Genomic DNA, 13976 nt, shown 5'->3' with positions numbered 1-13976 from the left:
TCATGACAGAGAAGTTCTTCTCTAATAATCCTGTAACAGCACCACTTTACACAGATTCTCTCTCAAAGCTGCTGCTCTGCAATTTTTGCCTGTTGCCTCAACTTATGAAAACTGCTCACTGTTATGAGGCTAAAATGATGGTTGTTATGTGAATAAGGTTGTTGTTCGTCAAGTTAATTAGGAACACAGAAGTTGAACTGGTCTGTGCAGTGTCAACACACATCTCATTTTGGATCTGTCCCAAGTCCATGGTCTCATGTACGCCCCAGGGCCATTATATTGAAGAAAAGAAACTGTAAAAACTATTCTGAAATAGAAACAAACAATAAATACACAGTAAGTAAACAGAAAAAATGTTCAAATGCAATGTGTGAGATAATTCATTCATTTCTTCAGTCTCATACAGTCTTAATTGTCATTTACACAACACTGAGAAGTAGAAGTACTGATGACCTTTTCAAGGGCTACCTGTATAAATCCCACTGTTGGAGAACAATCCATGAGCTGTAGATATCCAGCTTCTTCAGCCATGTGCAGAGCCTTTCCTACAGACTGGCTACATGTCTGTACCTTCATCTTCTGAGTGTTGTTTTGTGTTGTCTGTGCACAGCGTGCAGACCCTCCTCTTCCTGTACATATTTTTAGCTCTGAGATGTTGCTTCATCTCATTATTTCTGCAGGGCTGATGATGGAACAGACTCTTTTCCCCTGTAGATGTGAAGGGAAAACATGTATTGAGAGGCTCCAAAGGATTCAGATTGAGTTGACATCCAAGCATTGTGCACATGCTGGTGTTGGATAAATGCCTATAAACTGTCACACACACCACTGCAGTACCTTGCCACCCAGCATGTCTGATCGTGATGTGTTGAATCCAGGTTTGGCATTGACAGTCTGCAACCACCTGTTTCCAGTCGAACTGGACATTAAACAGACTTTATCCTGCCTGCTTCCCAGTATAAAGACTGTGTAATGTCCAAGTGAGCCCATATGAATAGAACAGGTAACTGTGTGGAGATTTCACAGTGAGTGAATGAGCATTGGTGACATTTTCTCCTGCTGCAGACTCTCACTTAAACAGAACATTTCCAGTGTGTGAGAACACATCGCACAGATATTCTCCTACTGTGTGCTGCATGTGTGAAAGGACAGCAACAGAGAACATCCTGACCTGATTCTCCAGTCATTGTCCAGAGTTTAGGCTTTAGGCTTCAGGTCCATATAAATTCAGTGTTAATGCAAATTCTCTTTGAGCAGGAGTGAAGACATGGTGCTGCTTAAAGAGTTCAACTGGAAGATCTGAAACGTTTGGGAAAACAAGCTGAACATTAACGATGAAACCAGCACAAACCATGACATGTTAAAACTGTGGGATAAAATTTAGATTACACACAGTTTTACTGCAGAGCTGAAATGTTACAGCAAATTGGCTGTCACCATCATGGAGGCATAAAAACATGTTCACAGTGTGTGAAAGTGCTGCTGCATCCCTAATTAACTGATTAGAAGTCAAAAGAAAAATTTGGCCTTCCCTTTTCTTACTTTACCTCTGCAGTCTGTGGGCTCAATCAACAGAAGCATTACACAAGCTGAAACCATTCTGATTATTATTATGTTACTGTGCTGATTATGGATCTGAAGTTTAATCTGTGTACTTGCAGTCAGAATGAATGCATGTTTTGCAGTACAGGCCATGGAAGGTGAACAGAAATTTAGTTTCTTTACAAGAAAATTACAGGGCCCCTTTAATCTTATATATATGTATATCACATAATAGCTGGGTCATCATATCACTTCCCTGTTAATCAGAGACTGATGAATAAGGTCTTGTTTCTCTCTGAACTAAACAGAATCAGGAGTTTCTCAGGACATGGATGACAAAGCTCAGGGAACAGGGAGCACTACACTTCCCTGCATATTGTGTTTGATGTGTGATTGGTGGTCTAAATCAGTAGCTGGTCTGGGGACATATGAGGGGTGATATGTTGAATTCACTGCGAGTAAAACATGGAGCGAGAACACTCTCTCCAAGCAGGTGATAATCTGACCCAAAGTTTCCTGTACCTTTAATTTGAAAGAGGAAGTTAAAAAAGCCCAAGTATGACAGGACAAAAACTGAACTTGTTATTTGCATTAACAAAGTTGACCAATAGAAATGTTGCTATTTGATTTAATCCATTAGACTCATTTGGCCAGTTGAAAGCTTTTAAGTGAGGTACAATCAGGCAGGATTAAGCACTCCTAATAGAAATCTATGAGCTAATTTTAAAGTCATCATTGGGTCTGACCTCCTGCTCCTCCTGACCTTCTCTCATCAAAAGAAACTGAAACACAGGGCAGTAAACATCAGGCTCTCTCATCTGTAGATCTAACCAAAGAGGAAGTGGTGCATTATGGGAGGAGATGGAGTCTGTTGTAACAACTGTTAACCACATTCATGTGCTTTACAGTGTGTGAAGTTGATGTTTGAACATTGTATCAGACTACTGTACATGAAGCAGCTGCAAACTGGTGCAAGGAAGTGAAACACATAGGTCTATGTGTATTGTAAGCACTGCCAAGACGACAGGCACTGCTATGACTAACTGCACTGCTGTTACTGCTGCTTTTACTGCTGTTAGTTCAAAATGGTTCATACAAAATGCAAAATCTGCAAATCTGACTTGAGCCCAATTCATGTGACTCGAGTTCACATCTCTGGACCTGAATGTTGCAGTATTTGATGAATCTTTTTCTAGTTATGAACCAGTGAGCCAGGAATGAGACTGATATTAAAATGTTATCTACCAGTTTTCATAGTTGTGGTTTTACAGCTCAGGGTAACATTTACTACCTTCAGTACCACGTGGTGCAGTCCTGACCTCTAGTGGCTGAAATGGTAACAGCTATAAACATCTTCATAATCAAATCCTCACTTGTTCACTGGTAAAAATACTGACAAAACTTTGAATAACCATATGGAGAAACACAAGAAAAGATCACAGTAAAATATCTCAGATGTTTTCAGTCATTATACAGACGTATGAATTGTAGACAAAGAAGTAGTCAGACCTGAATATTGACAGTAGACCCTCCTGTAGCTCTTTATGATGAAGCCTACTGCCTCCATTGTAATAAAGTTAGTGGGTGAAACACTGCAATATTATTACTACTACTACTGTTACCATGACTACTGCTGTTATTGCTGCCATTTGTATTACTCCCAGAACCAGATACAATGTACAGTGACTGCAATATTGATACAACTGCTGTTTCTGATTCTACTGAACATTTCGTATTTTCTGGACTGTTTGTGTCAAATTCTTTATAAGCTAGAGGCAAGTGTAACCCTCCCTAACCATCTGATGATGTTCCATCCAAATACATTTTTCATTGTCAATGATACAATGTCATCATGTAATGTAATTACTATTGAAACAGAGATAACCAAATCATTTTTATATAGATATGAATATTTTCCATGTCTTCTAAAGCCTGTGACATGTGCACTACAGTAAGATGGGATTTAAATGAAACTATTCCTACAGTCCCTCTTACAACCTTCTTTTTCTTTTACAAAGTCAGAAGATTTCACCATTAATCATTGAATTATTTTGATGATTAAAATGTTATGTAGGTTCCCCTTGCTGTTTAGGTCTGATGTTTCTTATCCAAAGCTGCAACACATCTTACTACTACTACTACTCATGAATGACTCAAATGTTCCATCTAAACATTTTGTGTTGTGTTGTAACAAGTTCACCTGTGCTCAACACTTCATGATATAAAAGGTCTTTATGAGGGTCTAACCCTCCCTAACCCAAACCCTCTGACAATGATCCATTCAATTATATGTTTCCTACTGTTCTTACATACGAGGGGGCTTCAAGAAGTTTGTGGAAAAAGGACAGTTGGAAAAAACAGTTTAAGTTGTGTTTATTTTTGCCTTGCAGCATGCATTTAAGGGTTCATGTTAGAACATGTTATGACACGTTAGTTTGAGAACGTACAGGTGCATTGAGATCAAAATCCCTGCATATGATTTTTAGATATGTACTTTATGAAGCCCCCTCGTATTGCAATGATAAGACTCTCAGAGCTGTTGGATTCTCAAATGTTAAATGCATCATTAATTCATATTTTCTACACCTGTGAACCCATGACAGATTTTTGGGGACTTGACAGCTAACTGAAAGTTTGTTCCACTAGTTTCAGTCTCAAGAACTGTAACAAACTGTCACATATCACACCCTCTAGTACATTTTTTTAAATTTACTCATCAGTTGACATACTGTCATGAAGTGGTAAATCTATCAAAGAAGAAAACTGTTGAGATATTCTTATACTGACAGATGAACTGTAGGAAAACCTGTTGGAATGGATTATTGTCAGGAGACCCTCCTAAAGACGTTTCCTCTGTCATGTACTTATGATATAATTGAAAAATACAGGTATTTTAAATAGTTTAAATGCCTAAAGAATTAAAGAGTTAAACATATGTACAAACATATGTTTTATGTGTTTGTTTATTTGGTGTGTTTATTTGTTTTTTATTTTAGTTTTAGTTTTTTAGGAACTTTCAGTAAAGGGTTGAAACAAAGGTGCTAGAATCTGAGCGTGTGTGTGTGTGTGTGTCCACGTGTGCATGTGTGTGAGTGTGGTACTGTCACAGTACTGAGGAGCACCACACCAGGCCTGTTTCCTGCAGGAGGCTCACATCTCTGGGTTGTATGGAGAGTCAGTCAGCCATGCCATGAGCATCTCTGCCACTGCATTAAAAGCAGAGGGTGGGAGACCTCCAGGCTGGGGCCCATAGGGACTGGGCTCTGGAGCTGCTCTCCTCCTCCCTCTTTCTCTTCCTGGCTTCAGCAGCCTGTTAGAGACCAGGTCAAACTAGATCAGTTATAGTTGAGTTCAGACTGCTGCTGTAACATCAGTGGATTCAATCTGTGTTTCCTGTCTAACTGAATGGATCATGGGTATCATGCTGCTCTGCTTTATCATAAAATGACACTGTCACTGGTTTATTCTGTGTAACTACTAATACACTAAGTATATGATTGCTGAATAGATATTAATCATGGGAATTCTAAACATAATGATATATAATGGCAGAAACTGAACATAAAAAGTAGCTTTTAAACTTCACAATTCACAATTTTTCAAGTCTGTCTTAAAACAGTCAGCTGCCCATGAGAACACAGAAACAGCTTTTTTTATGCTGCAATTAGTACTCCTGTTTATACTGGGAATTAAAAGATCCCTTCCTAATACACTTTCAGTTGAAGTGATGGGACACAAATTACACAGTCCCAGTACTTTTTGGATTTAGGATTTTTAGAATAATATCTATAAAATGAGTGTAAAATGTCTTCTTTGTGTCTTGGTGGGATAGCATAGTAACTCAAAAAGGGACATTTTGGAAGAGAAGTACTTTACTTGTCTGACTCTGACGACTGAAGACTCAAATCAACTGCAGATAAACATATGAATACATTTTTGCATTGTGGATTTCTCCCCTGTTAGTCTTATAGAAAGTTAGAACGGTAATGGCCAGAGTGAAAAAGAGGAAGGTTTACAGCAAGAAGAACCAGTGTGAATATGGAACAGTGTGACTAAGAAAATGCTCTTAAATAGAAAGATGTCGCTTAATCAAAAGATTTCACCCAAATCAAAAATTCCATCATAAAAATGAAAACACTTTTATGAACTAAAACATGAGAAGTTTTGAGGAAAAGGAGCAGAGGTGCTATTACAGCAAATGCCACATATTTAATGAGAGAAGATAAGAGTTCAGGACATCAGATCATCAGTGTATCATCAGTGTGTGAATCAGTGTGTGAATGTGTTAGAGCGCTTTGTAGAATAGAGCAAATGCTGTATGAATGTGTGCGTTAATGGGTGATTGTGACATGTACAAGTCCATCCATTTACACCTCCACTGCACACTTCCATACTTCTATCCATACAACCACACAACCACTCCCACTGGTCTCTGAACAGCAAACTCACTGAAACTGACACAGACCGAGGCCGAACCAAACGCACAGTCAGCAGACTGATATCATCGTCCAGGCAGCGCATGAAGACCTGCAGGAGGACAGACAGACAGTGGATCAGCTGTCTACAGTCCAACATGCCGAATTACAGGCAGAACCACATCCCATCAATATGATGGTACTGGCTACCATGGCAACAGTGGCCAGGAGGAGGTGGGTAGATGTCTTGTCCTTTGTGATACTCGAGCCACAGGGCAACATACAGGCTCATCCTTTGTCACCCTCCCTTGATTACTGATGATGAAAGTCTTACCTTTACTTTATCTCTCTGCTGAACCAGAGAGCAGGGAGCTGTGAGACCTGTCTGTCTCACTCTTCATCAGAGGCTTCAGGCTTCAGAGGTGTAGACTTCCTGGCAGGAGCTGTTGGACTCTCCCAGGGTGGGAGACAAAGACGATCTGTCTCCCACCATGTCCCCAGCAGAGGCTGCTTCATACTCACATCAAATCCTCACATGACAAAGCCTCACAGATCAGCAGCCTCATCCAGAGGGATGAAGGTTGGAGGCTTTGCCAGACTCAAACTTTCTACTACATAATGTCTCCACTGACTCCCACAGTAAAACATGAGTCTGAATTCCATTCAGACTAAATGCAAATTAACTGTTTTATGTACAAACAGAAAAACAGAAAAGCTGAAGTGAAGTGCTGCCCAATTCTGACAAACCAAACCAAACACACACTAAATAAAATCAACAAACAACTTGCCAAACTAAACAAATAACTAACTAACAAAGTAAATGTACTTAGTCTAAATAAAGCAGGTAGCTATCAATACCTATAATAATTAAATACTCCTAATAAATGGCTCCTACATACTCATTACATGATCAAGTTAAAATGCTAAAGTGACACAAATGACCTCAACAAAACAACTGGGAGATTACTTTTGCAATGTTGTTTCAGTTATTTCATTTTATTAGTTTTAAAAATGATTGTTGAACAGTGTCGTAATCTTAGGCTCAAAACATCCCCATTTTTATTTTGATGTTCAAGAAAGTGTCAGAACAGGGTAACTGTGTAACTGTGTAATGCCTTAATGTCGAGCTTGATGATTGATTGATGATTAATCATGATTTTATTATTTCAGCTAATTATACTCTGCCTTTTATGGAGAATTTTTTTTTCATAGTGACAACATCAGCTGAGTGTTCTTCTTTGCTCTTCTCACACAGACTGGATTAGTTTCAGTGTCTAAACTGTCAAACTGCTGCTGTTGTTGTTGTTGTTGTTGTTGTACACTGTAACTTGTCATATCATGGATGTTGCAGCATCACAGACACAACAGCTTTCTGCCACATGTGGTTTGGAGTGTTGATTGCCCTCAATGCCACATGAATATTTTATAACGTATAGCTGGTATAATCACTGTGGTTATGAGCAAATGCACTTAGAGTCATTTAAAACACTAGGTGTTAAAGCTTTACAGAAAACATCATGTTTCAAATAATATTTCAGATGAGCACAAGCTCATAACAACACTGTCCACTGTCTGCACAGCACACAGCAAAAGAAAGCTGGTTTACCTTGTTGGTGCTGGTGCTGGTGCTGGTCTGGCTCCTGTGGGGCTCTCTCCTCCAGTAGTTGTGATCATGGAGGTGAGATGGCACATCACACATCTGGAACCATTAACATACAGGTTAGGATGGGACTTAATTCAACACAACTGTGTTTGACTGAACATTGAATAAACTGGATCATCCTTTCAACCTGCTGAGCTCTGTGATTTTTCCTGTAATTAGATGACTTTTATTTAATTAACTTGTTTTCCTATTTTACATGTGAATGATTCTTTTCACTCTCCTTTTTCATTTATTTACTTATTTATTTATTATTCCTGTTATATCACATTAAACTTACAGTACTGAGACAACAACGACTAAAGATCACTTATACACTTGCAAATACAGCAATGAATGGGGGCTGCATGTTAAGAAAAAAATCAGGCACAGAGAAGAGGAGGACTGAGTGCAAACCTGTGCAATACACTTTATTTTACTCAGTGAAGTTTAAACAAGTTAACACTGTATCAGCACTGTTGTTACATTTCAATTATTTACACTAAAGACTTTCATATTTCATATTTAATATGTCACTGAACAAATTTGACACTACATGAAAGTTAGTTTCTGGGTCTGTCAAATATTCAACGCCTCAAAGCTAAAATTCAGTCGAGGTGTTGAATAAGAAAATTCTTAAAATGATTCTAAACTCATTATATTCTCACATTTTCCATGATGAACAGTTGCTCAGCTCAGCTGAGGTTGGCAGGGGTCTTTCTTTTAGTCATCACTTCTTTGCTTTGTCAAAAATCTTTGAGTGTAACTTTCCTCTCCAGTGTCTCAGAGTGAAATGAGGATTCTGGAATGAGTTTCTTAAATATACAGGCTCTCCATAGCAACCAGTTTCATATGTCAGCACCAACACAAGCTGCTAATCCTGACTGCACTGATTGGCTATTTTTTCCCTTATTTTATTGAGATTTGATTTATTTATGACACAGAAGAAAATACAATATTGTGCAATCACTCACTCCAACATGTGTAACATTATTATATTGTTGGGCCTAATGTTACTTTTCTGAGCAGTGAATTTAAACTTGACTTGAAAAATATTGTATAATAGTTCCGGTGATAAATTATCATTATCAATAATCTAATAATGAATAAGAAATGCATACTTGTGGAAACTTTATATAGTATTTGTTTTTTTATCTTATATTTTATCTTTATTGTCCTTGGTTGTAAACAATTTTACTCTCTCTCCCCATAATGCAAAAATTGGTTTATTTCATGTTAAAGTAAGAAATATCTGAATGGCTGAGGAATCTGTCATTCAGGTCAATAACAGCTTTTGTAGATCTGGTCCCAGCTGAATCAGACTGCTTCCCAAAACGTTCCTGGCCTAAAGCTGTAATGATTGAACATGGGCTACAAGGTGTAGGTGTAACTGGTGAGAGACTGTGTCCGTGGTGACTTCAGAATGTTGCACTAAATGCTTATTTTCAAGGCTAAATTCCTCCTGGGCAAACTTTAATGTGGAAAAATAAAAGAGACCAGAGTGGACAGACATGCAGACACATTAACAGTTAACAGTAACAACAGTAAAAATAAAATATGGGGAAACAGATCTATCTATCTATCTATCTGTTTTTGGAAGAATTGATATTGTGCTTTTGATCATTTCTTAAATATATTTTTCTTTCAGTTTATCTCTAATTGATGACAGTACACAGATCTGGAAGATCACAGCCTCATCCATCCATTATCTATACCACTTATCCGTTAAGGGTTGTGGGGGGGCTGGAGTCTATTCCAGCTGTCATTGGCCGAGAGGCAGGGTACACCCTGTACAGATCACCAGTCCATCGCAGGGCCAAGACATATAGACAAACAACCATTCACACTCACATTCACACCTACGGCCAATTTAGAGTCACCAGTTAACCTGCATGTCTTTGGACTGTGGGAGGAAGCTGAAGTACCCACAGAGAACCCGGGGCTCAAACCCAGAACCTTCTTGCTGTACCACCGTGCTGGATCACAGCCTCAGGTATTGGCTTTTAAATGCAAATGATCTAAATAGTTCTGTTGTCATGGGGATGTTTCAATGACCTGCATGGATGGGCCTGTCTGTGTCTTCATATAAACTTAATGTTCACACGAGAATGTGGCTGAGCCAGTACTACATGTTTAATAAAAGCATTGTAACAGCATGTGGAAAATTGATATATATGAAAGAACTCTAATAATCTGAAATGTAAATTATACTTGTATATTATATGTATGTATAATGTATATTATACTAGTGTGATATTAGCTAGCTGCCATTTTTGCCATTGCTATTTTTTTCCTGTAAAGGTCAATTGAAAGGACAGCCTCTCACCTTAACCAGGGAATTGTCTTGTTTGAACAGTTACTCACAAGCACACTGATGCTTTCTTGAAGTTGTTTATCAATTAACCAGCAGGTGGCGCTTAAGAACTGCATCATTGTGGTTGAGGCCTTAACCACCTTGTCTCCGTGAACTATCAGTTACTCTGTTAGTCTGTTTGATTTGTCCTTAAGGTTCTTTCTTATGATACGTCTCTTACAGTGAAAACCATGTTCATCAAACACTTTATTGAAACCTTTAAAATGAAACTAATTTTTCAAAAACTTTAATACAAAATCTTCTGGACATCAACAGTTAATTCTTTCAGGAAATGAAAGAGACCACCTGTAATGTTGGAATATGACAAGGACACAGGCTACCACAAAGGAGGTTTGATTCGTGAGTTTGGTCAACTGTGTGAATAAGTTCGTTATGAAATCACTTTCGACCACCATACACTGTCTGTGCACCACTTCATGAATACTGGAGTTTTTGCTGGGACAATCACATGAGCCCCGTTACAAAGAATGGGACAGGTGAATTTGGACTCAGTAACCATAGTGAGACATAAGAAACTGTGTCAAGTTACTCAGAGTTTGCTCTCACGCGATTAGGGGTTAAGCGATTTAATTTTCAAAATAAAAGCCCCGCTCTGATCCGGAATCCCCTTTCAGCTACCTTTGTTAGTATGTGTATTACTTTTTTGATGCGAAGCCGGAAATTGCATTGTTATTCCAGACACTTTGACCACTCCTTCGCCAGCAAAGCCTCTAATGTTGTCTAAACGAAGGAAACTTTAAAGTAGCTCGACAAGTTCTCTTTCGAGAGTGTTGGACGAAACGTTGCTCTTGGTCGTGTTATGTAAACTTTTATCTTATCCGTGACCGGGTGATACAGCTAGTTCAGGCCTGTCCAGTCAACGTTTGGCTAGTTGGGAGGTAAACCAAACTGTACAATGCATATGCTAGCGTCAAACGGATCCATAATGGACTTGGGCATGGATCTGGTGAAAATTAAAGCACACTACTGTGGGTAAGTAGCTAGTCGCAGGGGATAAGTAGACACTTGTTAGCTGGCTGCTAACGATGACATGGGGAAACACCTGTGGAATGGAGACTTGAGATATGTGGTGGTATTACGGGTCAGTGTGTTACCTCGTTTTCTTGACTTTTCAGAAAGGCTGGGTCAGTCAGGGTGACACAGCACACCTGACCAATGTCAGATTCACTCAGGTATAATGAAAAGTGATGAGAATAATATGATAATAATTTGTTGAATGTTTTAAAGGCTTTCACTTTCTGACAAGCACATTCAACTCTAATAGTGAATACTTCACATTAGTTTTATTTCATTGTATTATACGCTGTTATAGTAGTATTACAGGCAATTCATCCAGTCTGTCTTGCGGTGTGTTGTCCTGCTTCCAAAGAGCAATTCACATCTTTTGTAGATGCATCAGTATCTTTTATTCTTTGCTGTAGTATGAGCAAGATGCAAATTTTCACTTGTGTTGCTGAAAAATATGAAATAATGCAAATCCTTGATGATGATTATGATTATATTCTTCTTCTTACTCCTCCCAGTGTCTCTGTGTCAGGTGTACTTTGTATCACTGACCAGTTTTAATTGCTTGTAAAGCTGTCACTTGTCACTGGATCATATGTTCTTAAGTTTACAGACCTGCCTTGTTTGTGGACTAAAATCACAGCACCTCTCTGCAGTATGTCAGCTCTCTGTGGGTCTGATTCCTTTCATGCTGCCTCATCTTTTGTCTTAACTGTGTGGTTATGTCACCTTTGATACTAAGTTTAACTTGGACAAACAAGATAAGTTATTTGTTCTCTCAAAGACGCTCCAAAAAATGAGATTTTTATCCTCCATCAGTCTGGAAAATTTTCTTTTTATCAGCCATTTCTCCCTCTCTTCACTTATGTGATTCTATTTTTCTCTCTGCTACCCAGCAAAACACTTCACAATTGCTTATATAACATGTTATAGGCTGGATCCCCAGTATGTGGTATTTCAGTTTTTTACACCAGAAAAATCCAAGCATATTGGCCATTCAGCAGGCTCATTCTGTTATACTGTGTTTCCTTACCACTAAATGTTCCTGTCAATGCTTTTTGCTTTAGTATCGCAGTGTGCTGTAACTTCAACATGTTTTATTCACAGGATTTTCATTTTTATTAATATTGGTACAATCTGGATTCATCCCATAGAAGTCATAGAAGTCACTGATAATTTAAATAGAGTCAGAAACAAGAAAAGTTAAACTGTCTCATACATGCACTCATGCTACATCCTACACAGACCAGCAGTAGCAAAGAGGAGGTTCAGTGTTATCTATGGGGCTGCAGCTAACCATTATTAATCTCAATAAATCATTACTAAAATGTTATAAATAAAGGTAAATGCCCAGATTGACTGCCCAGACACCAAGATGAATTTTCTCATTTAATCTGACCATCACCATCAGGAAAGAACCCAGATATGCAGTCAAGATATTCAGTTTCTCATGACATGAAACTGAGCAAAGAAACAAAACTGAACTGAGAAATTGGGACCAGCAAATGTTTGGCGTTGTTAGACATAGAGTTGTTGATCAGTGTTATGATGGTGCAGTGATTAGCACTGTTGGCTCACAGCAAGAAGTTTCTGGGTTTGAGACCCTGGTTTGCTTTTCTTGTGCCTGAGTAGGTTCTGCCCATGCACTCCAGCTTCTTCCCTCAGTCCAAAAACATGCAGGTTAACTGATGACTCTAAATTGTTCATAGGTGTGAATGGTTGTTTTTCTATATGTGTTGGCCCTGTGATGGACTGGCGATCTGCCCAGGATGTACCCCACCTCTCACCTCTCACTGGGATAGGCTCCAGCCCCCCCATGACCCTTACGGGTAAAAGGTATAGATTAGGGATGGGCATTTTTTATTACTTTTTACAGTCATGCCCTCCATTCAAACCAAAATAATAATATGTTGTCATGTCGAGTCATGTTTTTTTCACTGTAGTGTACAGATGCACTAACTTTAGCTCCCAAGCTCCACTCATCAACAACCCACCTCAGACTAGTTCTCAGCAGAGTGTCTCATCTGTGCTGAGAGTCTAAAGCACAGAACCTGAAGTCTTCCAGTCACTGTCAAGTCAGTCACTGACAGTGACAAAAAATCAAACATGAGAGCTGTCCATGCATCAGCTGTTATTGCTACTTTCTTGGCTTCCATCAGATTCTTTTTCAGAGCTGTAGCTGCGTATGGTCTGAAATCATTTAAGTCACCAAAGCTCTTTGTTATTTTTTAGTCATCAGACATCTGTATCTTCAGTAATCAGGGAAACAAGCTGAGCAAAGAGCTGCTTTCAACACCCTGTGTCTGCGTCGCAGAGAAACCTTGATTTTTTAAACACGAAACTGCTTTATTCAATGAGGGCTTGGTGGATAATTCAGCTCCCAGTAAAAACCTCCTGAACAATGAACACTGAAGAAATCCTGACCTAAAAACAAACTGAACATCTAGAAACAACGAGAGCTAATGATAGTGGCAGCACAGTTATCAGCCCGCAGGCTCTTATTACACTGATTTTGAATGTGAAACTACTAAAAGAATAACTCTTGCGAAGACCATTAAGCAACACCCACCACCCCCCCAGCTTAATGCCGTAATTCGCTTGTTTTTATTGTTGAAGTCTGTTCCAGTCTTTTGCTTGCACCATACAGAGCAAGATGCAGCAGAGAAGAAGCACTCAGCAGAAACTGAGCCGTAATTAGTAATTAGTTCCTTGTCTTTCCTTGCACCTTCACCCAATTAAAAATTTGTCAAATTAAAATTTGTTGATCCTCAAAAATAGATGTTGACTATGTTTACTATGTTGGTTAATCAATTAATTGATTATTCATGCACATTCCTAGTATCAGTCCAACAGTTGGGTCCAGAGCTGCAATTAATAGTTATTTTACCACATGTCAAATAATAGTGTAAAATAGCCACCACACCTTTGCAAAGTCCAAAGTGACGTCCAAACAGCAGTGCAAACACGCCCATTACGCATTTACCAGAAGTGACAATTGCAA

The 13976-nt window shown here is 38.8% G+C and overlaps 1 protein-coding gene across 1 annotated transcript in view; it reads left to right on the top strand.

Moving 5' to 3' along the window:
- Positions 1-10632: 10632 nt before the first annotated feature.
- Positions 10633-13976, top strand: part of prkcz (protein kinase C, zeta) — a 106080-nt gene continuing 102736 nt past the window's right edge. Inside the window, exon 1 of the mRNA XM_018701623.2 lies at positions 10633-10942. Within this exon, the coding sequence (XP_018557139.1) occupies positions 10866-10942 (77 nt within the window). The 5' untranslated portion in view covers positions 10633-10865. The remainder of the gene's footprint in view (positions 10943-13976) is intronic.

This window comes from Lates calcarifer, linkage group LG6, assembly GCF_001640805.2.
Source record: "Lates calcarifer isolate ASB-BC8 linkage group LG6, TLL_Latcal_v3, whole genome shotgun sequence".
In the NCBI taxonomy this organism is placed as follows: Eukaryota; Metazoa; Chordata; class Actinopteri; family Centropomidae; genus Lates; species Lates calcarifer.
Note: the sequence above shows the minus strand (reverse complement) of the source record. Positions and strands in the feature narration are given on the sequence as shown.